The sequence below is a fragment of the Diospyros lotus genome, chromosome 8 (assembly GCF_014633365.1).
Source record: "Diospyros lotus cultivar Yz01 chromosome 8, ASM1463336v1, whole genome shotgun sequence".
Classification (NCBI taxonomy): Eukaryota; Viridiplantae; Streptophyta; class Magnoliopsida; order Ericales; family Ebenaceae; genus Diospyros; species Diospyros lotus.
Window position 1 is genome coordinate 27,070,617 of NC_068345.1, and position 23,129 is coordinate 27,093,745.

The 23,129-nt window shown below is 34.6% G+C and overlaps 1 protein-coding gene across 1 annotated transcript in view; it reads left to right on the forward strand.

Annotated features, from left to right (window-relative positions):
* LOC127808590 (uncharacterized) overlaps nt 1-23,129 on the forward strand; it is a 56,801-nt gene that overhangs the window by 18,137 nt on the left and 15,535 nt on the right. The window contains exons 7-12 of the mRNA XM_052347164.1: nt 2,345-2,392; nt 3,884-4,081; nt 18,537-18,972; nt 19,558-19,717; nt 19,823-19,884; nt 21,964-22,058. Of these exons, the coding sequence (XP_052203124.1) occupies nt 2,345-2,392; nt 3,884-4,081; nt 18,537-18,972; nt 19,558-19,717; nt 19,823-19,884; nt 21,964-22,058 (999 nt within the window). The remainder of the gene's footprint in view (nt 1-2,344; nt 2,393-3,883; nt 4,082-18,536; nt 18,973-19,557; nt 19,718-19,822; nt 19,885-21,963; nt 22,059-23,129) is intronic.

Genomic DNA, 23,129 nt, shown 5'->3' on the forward strand with positions numbered 1-23,129 from the left:
AACCCCCTCTAGTGGGATTAAGTCTCGATATGTTGTGGGAATGCATTTGTCCAAGTTGAATGATGATTTCTTGTACTTCACTTTGCACATATTAAGCAATAAACCGCATTCTGCAAGTCAAAAGGAAGTTTGGTTAGTAGTATTCATCATACAAGTTTATAGGTTTTCTTCACATAACTGTGCTACTTGTTATGTACTTATCTTTTATTGCGCAATCAATTAATCTTGTAGGCAACAACTAGAACTGAAAATTTCAAGAATCTGTGTGATGCAGAATGATCAAGAGAAAGATAGCTCTAATACCAATTGATGCAGAACCAAGAACAAGAACAAGAACAAGAACGCATAGAATAAACTAGAACCCAAAAACTCAAATCAATACCAATAATCAAAATCTCTTTCAATTACATCCTAAACAACTTCATATACACAATTAATAGGCATGATCATTCTCTAATTAGGATTTCAATAGATATAATCCCAATCTAATTAGGATTCTAATGGAACCTAATAACTGAAGGATTGAAAAAGAAATTAGAAAACTAAAGAAAATAAGATATATCAGCAAATATAGCTCATCAAGAAAATTAACAAATGAAGAAAAGGGAAATAGAAAAAAGGGAAATGCGGATGCATCCCTTGAGATCATAATAGAATGCTCCATGCCATCAAAAGTTTAATATTCCTCTCAAGCCAAAGCTTTGTATCATAAGAAAAAAGATCTCAGCAATCACAAGAGTTGTAGGTGGGGATAGTCACCTGTTGAATATCAATCATTAGCCTCACTTGTTGAGTATCAAAAATGGAGAAGGTAATACTCTTGTCCTCTCTGGCCATAAAACAATGAAGTGGTGAAACAGCCCACCACTTTCGTTACACAAGATTCACCAATCTGCTAGAATTTTCCCCCTTGCGTGCAAGTTACCTGTCATAAGAAGGTAAACAACTGAGAGAAGTACTCCAGAAAAAGAGTCAACTCTAAGTGCCTTTAATCTCTAGATATCTTTCCAGGAGGATTTATCCTGATAAATGCATTAGGACAGGAAAGCTCCCTATTTGAGACTGGCTCCAAATGCATCTATCCTCATGCTACCGTAACAAGGGATTATTTCGAAGCAGCCTAGGAAAGCTGTGAAGGAGTCAACCTTGAAGTCCTGAAGATCTCTCAATGAAAGTGACAGAAGATGATAATCTCATGAGAGAGAGAGAGAGAGAGAAAACCAGACCTCCAGTAGGCGCCTATAGGCACACCAATTATCTACCAAAATCTAGCCCTAGCATAGGCTACCAACCTCCAAACAAGTATTTCTAATAAACCCATCCAGATTCTAGTACCTATCTGTAACCTCCTCCCATAGGTTGTGTGAATGGGACCTTAATACCACCTAGCTCATGAACTCCCTATTAAGAGAGAGCACTGATAGCACCTTTGAAGGGATTGAGAGGTTGATTCATTAGTTGAAGGGAAGAATTCTTGCCTCCCTGCATCTATGGCTCAGGGATGACACATCTTTTTGTCCATTCTCTTTTCTGTAGTTCTTGGTTGGCTTACCCTTATCCATAGTTAGGCCTGTTTTATTTGTGCATGGTTTGGCCCCTTAAGACTTTGTCTGGTTTAATACGTTTATTTATCCAAATAAAAAGGGAAAAAGTGAAATATTTGGTCTTTCTTTAGGGAACGCTCTTAGCCCCTCTACTAACATGGTCAAACAATGAGTGATGTCCTATTTGGAATCTAATGCTGTTATAATTATCTTGTTTGTATTAGTCAATGTTTTGATAATTATCTTTGAAATTCCAATTAATAACTCTTAACCCAGAATTTCTGTCTGAGTAACTCTTATCCTTGTAGTGGTGAATTGGCATCTTGATGAGATAGGTGTGATAAATCAGAAAACCTTATCTTGGGGACACCAATTAACAGTCGAAAGTTGTTGACAATTTTTTCTACTTGTGGACCTTTCTTTTCCATTAATAGAGATAATTGAAGGTGTAGAATTCATGTAGCCAACCCCATCTAGTGGGATTAAGGCTTGTGATTGTTGTCCTTGTTGTAAACCTTTCTTTTCCCTTTATTAATTATTTTTTATTGTATAAAGTATTAGCTTCTAAATATTTGTTCTTCCTTTGTTAATTATTTTTGTTTATGTTGTAGTAGGGAGTATTGGCTTTTGAATATTAGGCAACAAATTATTTGGAGCTTAGTTTTGTTAATTGGATGATTTCTGAATGGTTTTTTTGAACTTTGAAGAGTTAGATTAGGATGTTTCCTCTAGAGTTTGTTTGAGTGGATAATGATGTTAATTTGCAATGTCTTATCTTATGATTTTGGCATGCCATGCAGAGAGAAGTGTGTTGGCTGTTCCCGTCATCTGAAGGTGACTGTAAAGGCGTAAGTTATCTTGTCCTTATCTTTGTTTTTTTATATAGTGGTTTGTCATTTGCCAAATAATACAATAGTTGGAGAATGATTTTTCTTTTTTCCTCTAAAAATATGATAAACTTAGAACATATAAATAATCATTCATGAATGCAATTATGTGGACATGGTATATTCCTTGTCAAAAAATTTGAAAATAAAAAATCGTTTTAGGCACTTATTCTAAAATAAATCCAGCTCCTGAAGCCACTAGTCCTGGTTTTGAGAAGTATTTTCTTTGATGATGGCAATTTCTGTCCCTTGATGTGCGAAGTATTTCATTAGTGCCAATTGGAATTCCCATTGCAGCACTGCTAGCACATTTCAAATATCAAGAAGCAGATAAGAACAGATGCTTTTAAGAAATGCCAGTCAGACAAATATCTAAAATGCATTTCCCAGAAGATGGGAGGTCCCAAAATTCAGTTGTGTGAGATGTTAAAAAACCACATTAAATCTTATGATTTTATCCCGCATGGTAGGATTAAGGCTTGATATGTTCTCCATCGTTGTTATGGTCATTAGATGGTGAGTTTTGGTAGCAACAGTAAAGTTGCTCTTTTGTGATTGGAAGGTTGTTAGTTTGGGTTGTGGAAACAGCCGCCTCTTTGCAGAGCAAGGATAAGGGTGCATAAAAAAACGTCCCTTCTCCGATCCTTACAAAGTGGGGAGCCTCATGCTCAGGGCGCTTTTCTTTTCCCATCAAATTATGGCCCTTCATCAAGCATAATTGAAGAAAACAGTTTCATATAGTCGTCCAAAGTAGTTGAGAAAATGGCTTATTTTTAGTTGAGCCTCATGTCTTTAAAGTTTAAGTTTTAGCCTCACTTTCCTCTAGCATTATCCTAATCGGTAATCGCATTTTTACTAACCAAATCACTTACTGATCTGCACTGTAAATGCCCTAATCATCACTTTTGATCATCTCTCATTTTATCTCTTAACAGATGTTTGGCTTTATCACTGCTCAAATTTGTTTATCTCTAATCCTATCTCTCATAATTTACTGTACATCCACCTTTATATTCTCATCTAATCTTTATTTAATTTTTAACATTTGTTTCTTAATTTCCAGACACCCTATACCATAAAACATACCAATCTTGTAGATCGTTCTAAAACATATAGTGGTATTACATCTTGAGACATTTTCTGCAACATTCTTTTTGCATTTGATATAATAAAACATAAATCCTTAATGTAAAAACTGAAGACTAGTTATTGTTCATCTATACACAAAAATTTACGTACTTGTTGAGTCTCTATTATGCTGCATACAATCTTTTGTTTCTTCCATTTTGTTTTCTAAATTTCCATGTCAGGGTGTCCATATATGGTGTTTATATTTGTACTTAGGCCTTGGAGCTTGTCTTTGAACTCAAATTAGTTAAATAATCCAATGTTTTTGTTCCTCCTAAAACATAGTGGCAGCTGATTTGTGATGCTACAAAATTAATGATACAGTTTCAGGATTTCATAACTTACTTGAAGCAGAGAGAATGTGCTGGCGTGATCAAGATACCGGGTACCAAATCCATATGGGCAAGGCTTCTTTTCATTATTCCCTGTTCTGAGGATGCATTTTCAATGCTCTCCATTCCACCCAATCCCTCAGAGTGCCTAATTGCTCTAATTTTGCCTAAAGTATCAAACTTTGAGTGGTGATATGGAATGTTGCATGGGAAGGGTGCAATTTCTGCTCTACGAGGCTGATATCCAGGCTTTCACTGGTTAGCAACAAACCTGTTTGTTCTTCACGAACAAAATGATGTTACTGATCTGAGGAGAAGATGACACCATTCCTTTTGTCGACTTTCAAATCAGCTTCCGCATGGGGCAAGGGATCCGCTTTCCTTGAGGAGGCGATGACAGTAAATGCACAGTTTCTAGTGTTTTTGGTTGTATCAAACCGTTTTTCCTCAATAAGGGGAAAATAGGAAGAAATAGGTCATAACTCATAACCATAGCTTAGAAATGTTTTGGATGAAAGTCTATATTTAAGGCCTTTACTTTTCATTGAAGGTGGGTGGTAAGAGGCTATTTAGCTCGTCTTTACTCATCTTTGGGCTTTTGCTGGTATTTAAAACCTTCTAACTGTGTAGTTACTTATTTTGGTTTTTGTTGAATGAAGTCCTTTGGTAGTTTGATTTTTCTATCTACATTATTTCTAATTTGTCACACATTGCTTTGGAAATTGATGAAAATTTGCATGCTAATCATTATAATATTATGCAGTATATATCATTTTATTTTTAGGCAGACTTTACTTGATTACTCTTTTTTATTTGTTCGTGGATGTTAATGAGGGTTCTTGTTTGTTCTTTTGCCATGTAATACTACATTTTGGTGGGTGGTGGTTAGTTTGCATTTCATTTTTCTCTTGGTCTCAAGATTCTCATAATTGTATTTTGTTATTTTTCATGATAATAATTCACAAGTGGTATGGTGTTACTCTGTACTAAATAAATTTATTAGACAGATAATAGTAATAGATCAATATTCTTTTTCGTAGGTAAATTCATAGGACTTGGGACATGTGCGACCTGCAATAAATTAATATGTTTTTATGAAAATGTGAGCTAATATGCAACCAATATATTCCTAATTTGAGTTGAGGACCTTGAGGCCCCACACCTTCAAAGATGGGTGTGTGGGTTTTAGATCCAGCTTATTTCTCGATCAAACACAGATCAAGCGTAATAAACAAGAACACATAAATGAAAAATACAATCACAACTCACATACAAATAGCGAAACAGTGAGATACGTGTTCGGATCAATAAATCTTACTCACGATAGAGGTTCCTCCTCTAATCAATCCACTAAAATTTCAAAGTTACAATCGGATTACAAGATTTCAAACGAAAGTAAAAACAATATTGCAAATACAACAACTGAAAACAGAATCCAAAAATAAGAACAAGTATAGATTTGTTCAAAATCGATTTCGCGATCAAAGTTTCGGATCTGTTCTTTCAACCAACCAATCTCTCATGTCTCAGGTGCTTAAAACAATATAAAAATTAAAGCAATACAATCACTTACCACACGATCTTATTATGGAAACAACCAACCGATCAAAACAAGAGAAAAGGATTCATAGGAAATGTCTCGCTTCAAGGAAGGCGCCGATTTAAGGTTTCAGAAATATGAGTGAATGCAATCTGTCGAGATTAGGGTATCAAACAGCCTTTTATAGTATCACTGAATGGACCGATGAATGAGCTGGGCCAACAACAAATACAACACAGAAAGGCATACGTACATGGGCATGACCCATAATAAACTCAGCCCACATATAATATAGCCCATATGATTTACATATCAATAGAATATGCATAACAATTAAATTCAAATAAAATGAATATAACATGAATCTCAATTTCATATAACATGCAATCAGATTTGATAAATCAAAATACAAATGAAAAATCATTTAAGTAATTTTGAATCACACAAATCAACAAATTCCACCTTGATTTAAAAATAGATTAAATAGTGGATTTATGACTAGAGACCCCTACAAGTCTTCCACAGCTACGTTGGAAGAACATTGAGCAAATTTAAGACTTGCTCAAATTTAGCTACTGGAACAGATTTAGTTAGAGTATATGCTGGATTTATTAGTGTAGAAATCTTTTCTACCTTAACCTGCCATTTGGATATAATATCCCTAACAAAATGAAGATGCACATCTATGTGCTTGGTTCTCTCATGGAATGCACTATTTTTTTAGAGATGAATGACACTTTGAGAATCACAAAATACCTTAGGGATTTGGTTACCTAGACCTAACTCTAACTATTCCCTACAACCAAATAGCCTCTTCATAGCTTTTGTTAAGACAACATATTCTGCCTCAGTGGTTGATAAAGCTACTATGTGTTGGAGATTTGATTTTCAGCTTATCACATTTCCACCTATAGTGAAAACATATCTTGATAAAGATATTTTTTTATCCAAATTAGCTGCAAAATCAGAACCACAGTAACCCTAAATGTAGCTGGAATTTTTAGCATTTGAACTAAACACTAAACCCTTATCTATTGACCCCTTTAAATACCTAAGAACCCACTTAACAGCTGACCAATGCTCTTTAGAAGGATTGCTCATGAATCTACTTACTAGGTTGACTCCATATGCTATGTCGGGTCTAGTACCTATCATGGCATACATAAGGCTTCCCACTGTATTAGAGTAGGGAACCTTCTTCATATACTCAGCTTCTTCCTTAGGTAAATTTTCTTTTACAGCCTGAAGCTTAAAATGAAGGGAAATAGGAGTTGAGATAGGTTTACAGCTTTCCATATCAAAGAGATTTATCACTTTCTTTAAATAACCAGATTGAGATAAGGTCAAAGTACCTCTCTTTCTATCTCTCTTGATATCTATTCCTAAGATATGCCTAACTGCTTCTAGGGTTTCATTTCAAATTCTGATTTTAGGACTTGAGTCGATTTATCTATTTCTCCCTTTTCCTTACATGCTATAAGCATATCATCTACATATATAAGGAGATATATATACAACTTTCCTTTAAACTATTTAAAGTAGACACAATGGTCAAAGTTACACCTAGTGTAATTTTTTTTGAGCCTAAACTCATCAAATCTCCTATACCATTGCCTAAGAGATTGGTTTAGACCATAAAGAGACCTTTGCAACAAGCAAACCTTATTCTTCTTACCTTTTTCTATGAAACCTACAGGCTGGTCCATATATCTCTTTTCTTCTAGGTTTCCATGAAGAAAGACAGTCTTAACATCTAATTGCTCAAGCTCCAGGTCATATAAAGCTACCAAGGTTAAAACTAACCTTATAGAAGTATGCTTTACTATAAGGGAGAACACTTCATAATAGTCTATGCTCTCTCTTTGAGAAAAACCCTTGGCTACTACCTTTGCCTTAAATCTGGCTGGTTCTACTCCTGGAATACTTGGCTTTCTTTTAAATATCCATTTACAGCCTATAACCTTTTGATCTTTAGGTTTATTTACAAGAATCCAAGTATTATTCTTTTGAAAAGATTCCATCTCTTCTTTCATTGCCTTCAACCAATTAATTCTATACTTGCTAGAGCAAGCTTCTTGATAAGTAACAGGTTCATCATGCTCTATTGAGTCTCCAATGTTAAGAGCATATGCAATTACATCTGCATGGGCATACCTAGTAGGAGGTTTAATCTCTCTTCTTACCCTATCCCTAGATAGGACATAATCATTCAATTCAGGAATGATTTCAACTGAAGTCTCATTATCTTCATTCTCTATTTCAGATTCAACAATTTTTGGAGGACTAGTAACTTGAGGACTCTCTAGGCTAGTCTCCACTACCTTATCACTAAGATTGTCCCTTTCCACCTCAAACTAGAATTTTTCAGTTTGGTTTACCTTGGCATTTCCCACCTTATTTGGGGTATAGTATTATGATTCTTTGAATACTACATCCCGGCTGATGACTGTCTTCTTTTCATCAACTAGCAGCAATTTGTATCATTTTACCTCTTGAGGGTATCCTAAGAATACAACCTTTTTGGCTTTAGGGTTTAACTTCCCTTCTTTCTTATGGATTTAAGCAATACATCCAAATGGCCTAAGGTGGTTTAATGATAGGATTTTCCCACTCCACAACTATTTAGGAGTCTTAAAGCTAATGGCAGAGGAAGGGGACTTGTTTATGAGATAACAAATAGTTGAAACTACTTCAGCCCAAAATTTCTTAGGCAAGTTAGAGTCTTTCAAAAGACATCTAACCTTATTTAGGATAGTTCTATTCATACGCTCAGCAACACTATTTTGTTGAGGTGTTTCATTGCAAGTTCTATGCCTTGCAATACCTACTTGTTTGCAGAAATTTGTGAATTCATGACTACAGAATTCGATGCCATTATCTGTTCTTAGAGTCTTTATTTTCTTGCTTGATTGTAGTTCTACATAGGTCTTCCACTCCTTAAATTTTGCAAAAGCTTCATTGTTATGCTTAAAGAAATAGACCCATACCTTCCTAGAATAGTCATTTATAAAAGAAAGGAAATATTAGGCACCTGATAGGGAACTAGGGATTTGGGGAGATCTCCAAAGATCGGAATTAATATAATCTAGGACATCTTTGGACTTATGAGTTGTAGGAACAAATTGCAACCTGTGAGACTTGCCCAAGGCACATGTCTCACAAAAGTTTAAATCATTAATCCTCCTATGCCACAAAACAGTGTCATCATTTTCAGAAGGTCCTAATGGGTAATAATCAATCCTGCAATATAACTGGTATAGGGTCACAAAAAATGTACCCTCTATTTGCTGGAAATTAAGCAACCAGTCTCTCCTAAGTGTCATGTGAAAAGTGCAACCTAAATCTGAAATTCACTCATCACCTGCGGCATGTTCTGACAGAATTAGGCCCTCTGTACTATCATATCCATCAGATAAGTTTGTTGTATCTTGATTACTAGAGTTCTCATTTTCTAAATCTTTCTTTCTTTTGTAACAATTCTTTCTTACGTGACCCTCTTTCTTACAATACCAACATGTTCTTGTTTTAGAGGATCCCCTACTTGTTCCTTTAGATTTTGAGTTAAACCTCATTTTACTTGTAGCCTTTGAGTTACCTTTGCCTTTATTCTTTAATTTATGTTCCCAATTTCCCTTTACATTTAAGCCTTCAGCATTATTTATTTTCTTATCTTTCTTATCATCTTCAAGATCTCTAGATCTTAAGGTAGATACTACATTTTATTCTTTCACTCACCGTGACCACACATTAATAACAATAATCCACGTGGTAACCACCCTATGACATATATATATTCTAATGGGTTTATTGTTAATGGAATGAGCTAAGCAGTAATGCCTCAGTGCCGTTCATTTCGTTCGTCACGGGGCTTCGTATCGCTCTGCTTTCTTTGGGAATAATGCTGAACCCATTGGGGCTAGGTTCTTAGAAAATGTTATGGTTTAGATTATAGGAATATGTTAAGAGTCTTATGTATGTTGAGATGGTTTTATGAAAATAAGAAGGAATGAGAACAGGAATGGTATGTTAATGGTTATGTTACAAGTGCATGAGATGTCATAGGAATAGCTTAAGAAATGTTAAGTCGGAAGTGTATAAGTTGATGTTGGACATATGTGTCTTAAGGGTATGGGGTACAAAGTCACTGATCGTCGACCGTTGGTCGTGGCAGTTGATGGCTGGATGTATGGCCGCCAGTCATCGACTGTTGCAATAAGAGTTAGAAGGGCCAGAAGAGCTAGTACTGCCAAATTTTCGCTTTGTTTTATACATATCATGATGTGTGTGCTGCATAGGGACTGGGTTGCATTCATTTGGGGGACATGCCTTGTGTATGATGGGATGTGTGAGCATTTGCATGACCCGGTTGGTCTAAGAGCCAACCTAGGTACTCTAGGTGAGCCAGTGCATGTAGAGCATTTCGCATGTGTGTATTCCTATGTGGGTGTATCATGGCCTAATACTTGATTTATGGGGGCCTTGTCATCACGCTTATGCTGCAAAAGTCATTGCACTTCCTACTTGTTGCATTGTATGGTGAGAATGTGTGGCTTTAGGTGATGAGTATGGGTGATGGGCGGCACCCACCACGGAACGTAGGCCGTGGAAGTGGCCCACGGTAAGACCTTAGGGTGAGACCCACGGCAACAGAAAGACCTTGGGGTGAGACCCACGACAACAGTAAGATCGTGGGGTGAAACCCACAGAATAGATTATGTGGTGAGTGACAGGAAGAGACGTGTAAGGGAAATAGTATGGTAGCCTATAAAAGGCTGTTAACAGGTTTTTATCTTGGACTTGGGTGCCAGTGTGTGTTTTATGTGGGCCCCAATGACCGTTTATATGAAGTTTATTATATGTTTATGCATCTAGAAATAAGGTAGGTATTGGGCATGGCATGATATGACGTTGCATTGACATGAATTGCATAGGGTATTATGGGAATAGTGTTGTCTTTAACCTATAGCCTTTCTTTCTAGAGCTTGCTGAGTCTTGTGACTCACATTTGCTTTCCATCATTCCAGGTCAGGGATTGGTCTGAATTGCCAAATTCGTTTAGCGGGGTTTAGGTCCAGAAGATAGCAAGTGCAGAGTTCTCCCGAAACTAGATCATGTGTATCATGGTGTTTGTGTTAAGGTTAGTGTTTTATGTTTTTGAGATTGATGTATGTCTTGTAAGCCCAAGTGGGCTCAAGTTGTGAATGATTATGTAAAGAAGATTATGAAATGTTATGAGATGTAAAAAGTTATGATTTCTAAAAGAGTTGTGTGTGAGTTTTAGTTTGTGTATTTTGTTCAATATCATTCAAATAATGAACCTCTCACAAATCCTCTATGCTCGGTAGGGGCTCCGAGAGACAGGCCATTACATATATAATGCTATAAGTGGTTACTCTCTACTCGTTTCTTATTATTCATGCCTTTATTCATAATGTTTTCATTGCTTATATTATATTTGTTGAGCCTTGTGACCCACCCTTACTTTTGCATCATTTCAGGTAAGGGCAATGGCAGAGTTGAGGGTGAGACGAGTGGCGTCTAAGCTGGTAATGTAGTATGTGTGTACAGAGAAATCCCAGCCAAAAGATTCTTGAAGGTTCATTTTGAGGAGATAAGAAAAGGGATTTATTTTTGTGATTAACTTTTTGTTCCCCTTTCATTTTGAAATGTATGGGCGATTAAGCTCTTAAGAGATTATTAAATGTCAGATAGTGCATTTATTTATTTGGCTTCTCTTGTTAAGGAGGAAGATTGGAATTGTAATCATTTTGAGTCATATCTTTATCAATTTTTGTGGGGTTCTCCATTTGGATTCCTATGCTAGCGGGATATTTAGGAATGGACCTTGCATGTTTATCTTAAAGTAAAAGAGATAATTATAACTTCATCTTCTCTTTTTTATTGTTCCTTTACATTCCATTCTCCATTCAAACAAAATAAAGCTATATTACTCTTATTTACATTTTATTCTTCTGGAATAATAGAAGGGTAACAAATTTTACATACTTTTATTTACCTTATGTTATGTTCTACTATATGTCATTATGTCCTCTACCTTACCGTTCTCCCAAATAGATATTGAAGAGTAAGCGATGTTTTCCTTTTATTTAATTTTGCAAAGAACATGAGCAAAAAAATCATTCTATTTTTTTAGAGTAAGTAGAAAGGAAGACAATTAAATAATGAGAAAAGATAAATGAAAAAAGAAAAAGCTAAACAAGGAAAAACAATGACGCATATCTTTATTTTCTTTCTATTTGGACTTTTCTTGGAAGAATTAATAATGGAATATTGAAATGGAGTAGAATGGAAAAGAGTAAAATGGAAATAAATTTTTTTTTTCTTGTTTAGGAGAATTAAGGGATAGAAAGTAAATAATATAAAATACTTTTTTATTATTTGCTAAAGGTATATAAATGCATGGCATGTAATAATATTTAGGCAACCAATAACAATAAATATCCTCCTAACAGTATGAAATATTTTGTTAAGGACAAGTTTAAATTTTCATAAGACGATTACCATTAATATGACAATGTACATAAATAAAAGTTTTTCACCATTTTTCATTTTTGTATTTCTTCCTAATTTGATGACACGGAGCATAAGGCTTTAAAAGAGAATGCATGACATTGTATTCAGTGTCGGCACTGAAATTTTGGGGGCCCTAGGTAAGCTTATAAACCAAAATTTTATTGGGGTCATAGGCTTTCAAAACTTTAGATCGAATCTAATATTAACAGTTTACACGATTAACTTTCAAGTTTAAAAAATTTAACTAAAAACTTGCAAAGGTCCAATGACTAAAGTATTGATTTTTCTTACAAAATTTTGATACAGAAATGATATTTATTGTTTAAAAAAATTAAAATGTAGAAAAAATCACTAAGGCATTAATTTTTCTTACAAAATTTGTAGAATTGGTATTTATTATTTAAAAAGCGTTAAAATGTAAAAAAATTCTTTTTCTTACAAAATTTATGAAATTTGTATTTATTGTTTAAAAAACATTAAAATGTAAAAAAATTCAAGCATGCTGGTGAAGTGACTTGAACTAGTGACCTAAAAAACTTGTGATTTACAACCCACCACTCTACCAATTAAATTCAAATAGAATTGGTGTAAATTATATAGTTTAGCATGTATTTATTATATATTTAAAATATATATTCAAAGCTCGAATTTAATTTTTGGGAGACCTTCTATGGTTGGGGGGCCTCAGGCGACCGCCTTGGTTGCCTACCCTCAGGGACAACCTTGATTGTATTTATATTGCATTCGTAACTTCTTAGAGTGATATCGTTTGACTTAAGTTGTCCATTTTATTAACCGATATGACACACTAGTGAACCTATCTCAACACTAAGAATTCATTAATTATCATAATTCACCTTGTTATCTTAGTCATACTTGATGCCCTAAACTTGTGTGAGGGTCATTATTCATGTAGGGTTTTCTTAACTCTACCGGGCCTAATTATTCCTGTGGGGCCTACTTGAACTTATGGGCAAGCTTTCATTTTATCATAATACCTCGTTCCTTTTTTAGAATACTTGAGGATTTAATTATTAAGGAAACATTTTGTGGATTACCAACATGACAACCCAAAAAGTATCGTCAGCTAAGTTATAGTCAATTGTAGGTTGACTACCATGTCAAAAAATTTAAAGGAGATTTATAGTCAAGCCATAGTTGAATAACAAGTTGTTCAAGGAATAAAAAGTTAACAAAGGTTATTTGGGAAAATAAACATTAGAGTTGGATATTTTGTGTTAATACAAGTTCATCAACATAGATTTTGATAAATTTTAGAATGATGTTATTGGGCAAATTATCAAGATAGAATACTACGAGACACTCAAAACAAGAAATTTACCTACAAAATGAAATGTGATCTCATGAATTGACATTTGAGATACGACTTAATTAAATAAGAGGAATATATTGTCATATATTGTCAAATAGTGACATGAAATACTTGATATGATATTAATATTGATGTTAACATTGACTTGACTTGATGGATGTGAATGATGAGGCAAGGTGAATAGTGAAAATTGTATCCTAATTATATTCTTAAATGGAAATATCTTGACTTGAATTTACCAAAAGGCCTCAATTTAAATTCTAGCCATTAGATCAAGATTTAAAATGAAAGGTTGAAATTTCGTCTTTGATGCAAATTGGCTAAAATGCCCATCAAGTAAGAGCAAGAGCAATTGCCGAGTTTGTCTTTCTTGTTGTTCCATAGTGGCTAACATTGGAGATGCATATAATAACCCCATATTATAGTTAAGCTTAAGAAAATTTTGAGTATGAAATTTTTTTAAGGGGTATTAGATGTAATACTAGGAAATTTTAGAAAAATTATGGATATTAAATTTTATTTTGAATTTAATTAAAATAGGTCAAATACGATCTAGCAATAATTTGGTGAATTATTAGGCCATGGAGGAAATTCAGGAGAAATAAACATGAATTTACAAAGAAAGTGGGTATAAGTGTAATTTGTCGAAATTATATAAATAGGTTAATTTTTCTAAATTAGGAAATTAGGAAATTAGCTTTAGGCACAAAATTTGACCAAACCACACTAAATTGTGTTGAGCTTAATATTGTACTTCATAGATGAGATTGAGACAAACCCGTGAAACCCAAATTTATCATAAATCAAGGAGCAATTTGAAAGTTATTTGACCCTAAAGATGGTTAAAACACGTAACAAGTTGGTTGCATAAACTTTAATGAAATTCAAATGTATTCTAATTAAGACAAACCAAAAACTAAATGTTGAAAAGGACATAATCGAGAACACAAAGGTACTTCTAGTTTGCATTATCAACCATTGAATTAAAAAGTAATTGAGACTTAAAGTTTGTGAAAAAACAGTCTAAATCACGATGAATAATTTTGGTAGGTCACTTTAGACTCAAATCTCGAACAAATGGCTTCAAAATGGATCAAATTGTTTTATAGATCTTAAAGAGAAAAGTGGCCAAGCATTTTCGGTACAAAACTATTTTTGTTATTTTTGATAACAAAAATAAACCAAAAAAATCAATTATCTATTTAACCAAAGTTTTCAATTCTATGCAACTCTCCAAATTGAGACTCAAAACTAGAATTATAATGTTTTAGGCATTAACTTAGAGTAAAAAATATGAAGATTGGTCTGAATTTGGATAGAAATCGATATACGTATCGTTGTATGTATATGACTATGAGTATTGATTGAATTTTGGAAATATTTGGCAATAAAATAGTGGGTTTTTTTTATTTGGAGCACATTAAATAAGTGGAAGAGTAAGAGGGTTAGTTTGAAAAAGTTTGGAGGAATTTAAGTAGTTGTAACTAGTTCCAACGAATTATTTGTCGGTGGCAAGAATTGATAGCGGTGGTTTCAATTTCTAGCAACTTTTTATTTTTTTTATTTTTACAGAGTAGAGGCCATAATGGTTAGTGGTTTAAGGCATGACAAGGTGAGGTGTTCGTGAAGAATGATAGTTAATGATGAATTGGTGTGGGTTAAGAGTCACTAACAATGAAACAACTTAAGGGAGAAGAAAGTACAGATGTAATTCATTGAAAATTTTAAATTTTTTAGCTGACACATTTACCCCTAAATTTGCATTGAATTTATTCAAATTGCACTTGAGCCTTGTAATTTACATATTATTGCACATATGACTATTACATTTCCATAAGTTGCATTATAGCCTTAGAATTTTTTCATTTTGAAGAATAATGTGAAAATTTACAATTATTACATTAAATCCCTTTTTTAATGCTGATTTATGCATATATGACTATCTTTGCCTTTATGATTTGGAAAATAAAATGATATGATACATTTTTATCAATTGGTGATTGGTGTTTTTCTCAAACCAAATGGTGTAGATTTAATTAATAAATAATAATCGATTATCAGCTCATTTTGTCATAAAGATGTAGGAAATTGGTCATATCCATATGCTTGATCATGTCATGCATGGAATTTGTTTTGGGAGTGTTACTAATGGTTCATCATTTACATTTGACAAATTAAAATATGTCTAGGTAATTTGAGCACATAGAAAAGAAATGAGAAAATGGGCGATTAGAAGATCATTTTTGGTTGTTTTGTATTTAGAGTTATTTTTCTTTATATTATTTAGTTTCCTTAAAATTGTCTAAACGTGATTCATGGAATGTAATAAATTAGAGTTTATTTCTTAATTGAATGTTTATTTCTTTGTAAGTACATGTCAATTATGTTTGATCTAGTTATGTTTTGTGTTGAACACTAAGTAGTTACCTTAATTATTGTTAAAAGGTCAAAATAGCATAAAAATTTGTGAGTATATGTAAAATTTAAAACAATTTCCTAAATTTTTTAGGTAAAAAGGGGCTAGAAAAATGAGATGTTATAGGAGAAAAAAAAAAAGAAAAAAGAATGAAGAAAATAAAGAATATGAGAAGGAAATGGGCTAGGTTTTTCTTGAACACATTTTCAAGCAAAGCTTATTTGAGGTAAATTAGGAGTCCTATGTTCCAAAATAGTTTTTGTATGTGATAAATCCAAGTATTATGCTTTGATATGCATTGTTATATCAAGCTTGCTTATGTTATCCCTTTTGAGCTTGAAGCATGACTTGTTTTTTGTTTTATGTTGAAATATATATCGAACATGTATATGTGATTCATATAATTCTGTGTGTTGTGTTGCGATTATTGACATTAATAAGTAATGGTTTCTTTATGTCTAAAAGTTTTTTTTATTGTTTTCTATTAAAAATAGGTCTTTGGACAACATTTGCTCACATCCTTACCCTATTTTCAACAAAAAGAGAAAGAAAGAAAAAAAAGAAATATATGTGATCTCTCCTTTTGCCACTAGGGTTATGTTTTACTAATAGTTTCTTAATTCATTTTAAACAATACAAAATCACTTTATTTAACTCCAACCAAAATCAAGAGTTTATAAAAATTAGTTCATTCTTGAAACTTTCCCAAGATTGTTCTAATTGACCAATCACCCCTCTTGACATTTTTAGAAAATTAGGTTTTTCTCAAAATAAAATAGACAATTACTATTTTTCATGTTCTATCTTCTTGATAAATCAAAAAGTAATATTTTTCTAGGCCATTCAAGAACTTGACACTCTAGATAACTATAAAATTTACCATACTTACATAACAAGCTTTTAAGTATGTTTACAACAATTAAACAAATAAAGATAACTTTCATCATCCACATAGAACTTTTCATAGTCAAGAACTCGTTCAAACCACTTAGCTTTCCCCGTTAAACAAGACCTCTTAGCATCAGGGCTCGAAAAAACAATAGAAAAACTCTTTCCCCCATATCGACCTAAGTTCACACGAATATGTCCCAACATTGATGCAATCCACCTAAGAAATCATCAATCAAACTGGTCCAAACATACCCAACTGAGCATGACTGCAACCAATCCTCCAACCCAGTGTCAGTTGACAAATTAATGAAAGTACGCCTGGGAGGCACTATATTCAAACGTATACTCTAACCTATATCACCACTCTTTATCCTAACCACATCTACAAAAGATCGATTAATGGCAATTAAACGCTGACCTAAGGATGTCACCAATCGCACACCCAACCCTTTACCTTTTCTGTGACCTCCTTGAATAAACTTTTCCCATTTGACGAACAATTTTCTTCCATGCAACAACTTACCATTCCTCGCCTTAATCGCTCTCTTAGCCTTTGTATCCATCTTGTACCACATGAAGTGAAACTGGTGATCTATACTTGACTTTACTTTATTGGAATGAACATGTCCATAACACAACCAAAATTTGAGAATAGCTTGTAAAGGATCCACTTGACAAACTCAAACAAATGTTATCCACAAACAATGTCTTTAGTTTGCATTTTCACTTGACTAATTGTAAGACTATCATTTTTATCACAACCACTTGCTTTACTTACGCTTGAAGGTAACTAGAAGATGAAATGATGACTAAGAAAACCAAGAAAACTACGTAAAAGAGAAAGGGATAGCAATGGAAAATGGTGGTATAGAGACAATGCTATCAACGACCAATGATTGATGGACAAAGGATAATTAAGAAGAAGGATGACAACGAAACAATGACGAAGAAATGAGCGATGACAATGGGACAACCAGAAAGTGGACGGCCGACGATAAGAGTTGCTGAACGATGATGAATGGACAACTAGAATGTGAATGATGATGAATGAATGATAAACAAACGTGAGAAGACAACCGACAGACAACGAGATGGCAAGCTACGAGAGGATGAACGAATGAAAGGATGATGAACGAATGTGAGAAGATGATGATCAATGAGATGGTGAACAAACAAGATGATGCATGGATGAAAGATGATGAATGTATGTGAGGATTTTAAGACCAATGCGGGATAATGACCGGATGGGAGAAGACGGCCTACAGACGATGACGAAAATGATGAATGGACCCAATGACTTTCACAACATTTAGCAATTATGAGGATTACACATGGATTGAGTATTTCCATATATTTTCTTTAACTAAACACATCAATTCATAAACTTATTGCATAACATTATAAAAGCAATATTAAATTACTAAGAATGATGACCATTTCTATACAGAAAAAAATGAGTTGTGTAGATCTAATTTCTTGTCTCAAATATTATTGTCTTGTTCAATAATGTTCATTCATGTTGCACGGAAACGAAAACAAGAATGAGAAACGTTTCTGATACAAAACGAAATAGACATTCTTTTAAAGAAATATGCATAAATAGGGTTCGAAACGGGAATGAGAAATGTTTTAGAAACGAGGAAACAACTCATTTGAAAAGTTTTCATGCAACATAGATATTCATTAGATGCACGTGCGATTAGTATAATTTCTAAAATTTGAGGGACACAAATCTTGGGATGCATACTGTGATATTTCCTTTATCTGATATAAGGTCAAGGGAGGTAAATCGGTGTTCTAAAGATAAAGGGGGTTAAATAAAAAAAGACCAAGTATACGGGGGGAATTGTATACTTTTCCCATAAATCGAATTGTCGCTGCATAGATTACTGCAACTCTCAAGCTTCAAAGCAGCCTCATCGCCGCCGTGATCGTCTTTCCGTCCAGAATTCTTCCAACGGAATTCAGCGGGACCTCCTCTGGCACTTCTCCTAAAAATGTCCAATCGGTACGCCGGCAACAGGCACGACGGAAACAAGGGCCCGCCGAGAACCACCCAAAAGAAGTTCGTTCCCAGAACCACTCCCAATGCAACCACAAAAGAATCGACACCACAGGCCGCTCAACCACCGCTATCCAGTACTCTCAGACAATCCCTTTCGAGTCAATCACATGGCCCCGCCGCCACACCGAGCGCCGGTGGCTGTAATTTCTTGAATTACTTGCCCCAAGACGAGGCGGTGGCGGCAGGTCTCAGCGCCGCCGAAGGCGGATTGGATCCCGTGGAGTCTCAACGAGTTGTCGATCTTCTCAACGGGCAGCTGTCTCGCTTGCTCAAATTGAGTCCTAGAGATTTCTGGAGAGAAGGTTACTACTGTCTCTCGGAATTGAAAATATGTAAATTTATTGATTTCTTATTTGCATTTCTTTTGAGTGGTTTGCTTTGAGATAGTGGTGCCACTGAATTGTTGTTTCCGCTGTATTCGATTGATGCTTACTAAATATTACATTTGTTGTTAGTCGGTGCTTTTCGCTTCCAGTTAAAAGCCAATTTGATATACACTGGTGAAGCTCAATCCTCTTGGCTTCCTTGAATATCTAAACTGAAAGATGGAAATACCTCCTTTTGTGACTTTAGGATGGCTCTCTCTCTCTCTCTCACACACACACACACACATTATGGAAACCTATGCATAAGAATCATCAAGGAACAAGCGTGCAAAGTTGGTACGGATTTGGAGATGGAAATGGATATAGGACAAATTGTCCTAGCTTCCAATAGATGATAAAATAAGGGATTATTTGAGAAAGTATGAAAGTGTGGAAATTACCATTTTTTGGGTGAATAACTATATATCTTGATTCTGATTAGTAGGGATTATGTATGTTTTATTTATTTATTTATTTTATTCCTTAACATGTTCTTGTCACTGTTTTTGTGGTGCATCTTAGTGGCTAGAGATTCTTCCTTGCACAACTTTCTGGATAGCTTCCTACAATTTAGGAGTAGGTGGTATGATTTCCCCTACCATGGCGTAAAAGGACTAGTTGCAGGGGTCATTGTAGGGGAATACGAGCTGAGCAGGCGTGTTTTCATGGTCTTATACCGCATGTAAGTTTCAACAGTAACTCTTTGCTACTTACTGGATTAAAGTTTTACATGTTTTTTCTAGGCCTGCAACTGTTGTACTTAATTTGGAATGTCCTTCTATTGCAGATCCTCCAATCGGGATCCTGGTGCTAGGGCTGCTGATAGTCTCAGTCCAAAAGACCATGCAGGTGTGCTGTCTTCTTTTGCTCTGGTTGTTTGTTTTTATACAAAAGTTTCAGAAGACAATTTAACTTGGATCGTTCAAACCTTGGTTTGGAGGGAGGGGCGTAGTACATCTGTCATTTGCCATAATTTATTGGGTGAATGATTGCAATAGATTGATGGACTCTTGCAATGTTTGAGAATTGGACTAATGAAAAAATATGATCTGGCAACTTTATTTATCATGTTTGTGCTTCCTCATGCAATTCCATGCACATCAGCATTTGCTTACGAATATGTGATCTTTTAATATGGAAACTTTATGTTATCCTTATTAATATGCGATCTTTTATGGCTATGTTGATATTGGTGCATTATTATTATTTTGGGTAAAATACACTGTGCACCTCTAAGGTTTGATGTAGAAACAAATGAGTACTCTTGACACTTCAAAAATTACACTAAGTACTTCTATTGTTCAAAAATTGTGGCATATTGATACTAGTTAGTGAGATTAAATGGAAAATGATGACATTTTATGAACTGCCCAAAATACCCCCCCCAACTCTCTCTCTATACACACACAACTTCTTCCCCTTTTCTTTGTCATATCTAAATTCTCTTTATATGTACCAATATATATTTATATATATAGACAGCCCTCATCTCCTCCACTGGACTTGAGCTTCTCTGCACTTTGGACGGAGCTGGAAGAGACTACCCTTTTGGCATCCCCTGGCAAGACAAACCCTAGATTCTTGGAATCGTTCGCTTTCTCAGACTCGAACTGTTGGCGATAGCATTCCAGATGCATTTTCCATTTTATAGAAGCATGAATCACAAAGCTCAAATGACTATAGTTGCACAAAATCAACAGGAATGCCAGCGTTGTAGAGTCATCACGTGGTGTCAAACAGTGTCGGATTGCAGAACAATGGAGATGATAGTGGAGAGGGTTTCAAGCAGGGGGATTTGGTGGAAGCGTATGCGTCCATCAGTCTCCAATCACAAACTGCACTGCCCTTTCATGGCCATCTGAGTTATACTAACAATTTTAGGTTGCAAATTGACCCCATCATTTCCAAAGGAAATACCGCCAGATAGATATATATTTTTCATCCACTTTTATTTTACATGCTTCTTTTGATCACTTTTTTTTTTGGCTTGATTACTTATTTTAATAAGGGGAGTTTCTTTCCTTTCTTTCCCAATATATTTGACACACCAAAATGGACAATTAATTGATTTATTTAATGGCTCTTGGTCATATTACTTCCATGGCTTATCAGTTTGCTTTGTTTTTAATTCTATGTTCATTGTTTAGAAGAAGAGTAACTATCTAATGGGAAGAGAAGGATGAATAGTTGTACCAGCATGTCTCAGCACGTGAATATGAGGACAATGCAAAGTAATCTGGTTTTTTTAGACGTCCCTTTTTGTCAATTTCAAGAAAGCAAAGGGGTGCCCCGTATGTAACACTTAAGGGTGCCCAATGTAATTTAATCTGTCTTTTGCTGTTGTCCCAGATCAAAAACCATAATTTTAAAATCAAAGGGCATTTGGTTCTTTTAACATCATGCAAAATATCTAACATTGTTTTAGTAAATGCTAATTTAATATTTCAGGGGCAAAATTCTAATTATAATCGTTTCTTAATGACTGCTTGATGAAGAGGTGGTTAGTGTAATTTCCAGAACTTGGTGTGCATGCTGTAATGTAGTGAAACCTTAGGGGTGCTGAGTGTAATTTTTTCTATTCTTTTTTGTATTTGTTAGGAACATTAGTAGGATTGAGGATGTGATTGTCATTATGAACATTAGATATCAAATTAGACATGAAAAGAGAATGTTCTTTGCTCATTTTGTGCACTCAAAGTAAATGATCAATTTTATGACTTTCTGGTGTGCAGTTTTTCTTTTGGTTGCATTTTGTTTCCTTGTCCACTATCATTATTATAATTTTTAGATTTACTGAGTAATTGCAATCTTGTTTTTCTTAGAAAAATAACTATTGATGAAAATCATGGAAAGTGATGAAATTTTGTGCTTATTATGAGGTTGCCCTTGGATTTCCAAGGCGCAGGTCTTCACGAATTCCACATGTAGCCCTTTTGCAGGAGAAGAAGTTGCTTGATTTGCCTAAATTGCTAGACATATGTGCGATGTATGGCCATGAAAATGAAGAGCTGACACATGCACTGGTAAGGACATTCATTTGTACTTTTCATTTCGAATGGATTTACTTAGGTTGCATAAGTTCATACTTAGGAAAGATTGTTAAATTTTATCATTATCAAGTTTCTGGTCTACATTGTTAAATTTTCTCAATATTATAGTTTCTAGTCCACACTGCTGTCACGACCCTAGGGTTTCCTTAGGGTTTGAATAGGAATTTAGAAGAAGGAAGAACAGAATTGGAGGGAGAAAACAGAATAGAGAACGAGAGGGAATGAGAGAAAGGACAGAGAGAGGTTTGAGAGAGAAGAACTTCTTAATATTCTCAATGATACATTCCTTACTGCTGTAGGTCTCTATATAAAGCCTCTAGCACAATTCATCAATTATGCAATCACCTAAATAACAGCCAAAACAGATAGCTGTTGTACAGTTAGTTTTGACCCGCCTAACCCCTTTCCGTTAGTCCAATGGCTCATACAAGGTAAGTGTCCCAATTACAGTTATACCCCTAGGGTCGTGACAACTGCTAGATTAAGGCTTGTGGTGTCATCATTGACTTTGAAAATTATGTTGTTGGAAGTCCATATTGTGGCAATTGGTGTGACTGAATTACGTTGTTGGGAGTTCATATTGTGGCATTGGTATGACTTGCCTCCATGTCTTCTCAGACTTTAAATTCAGGGTCTGAGATATGTACTGCTTGTATACTGATCAGTACAGTTTTCACCAGAGATTTTTAGTGCTCATCTGTTATCGATCAATACAGTAAACATTCACTGCTGAGATTTTGAAATCTCGAACTTGTTGAACATTCAATGTTGCCCCTTCTCCTTGTTGGTTTTGAAGTTCAAGATGGCCCAATTTCACCAACTGGGAACTTTTTGGATTTTGAAGTTCGCTGATTTATGTCTTTTAATTTTAGGGCACAAGGTTTGTACTGCTCAAGTGTTATTGATGAGCACAGCTAACTGCATTTGTTGCTCATATTCCAGAATTCAGATTTTGTTGAACTTGCTTCTTCTTCTTCTTCTTCTTCTTGGTTACAATAATTCAGCATGCCTTAGTTTCAATTTTATGGATTTGGATATATTTGC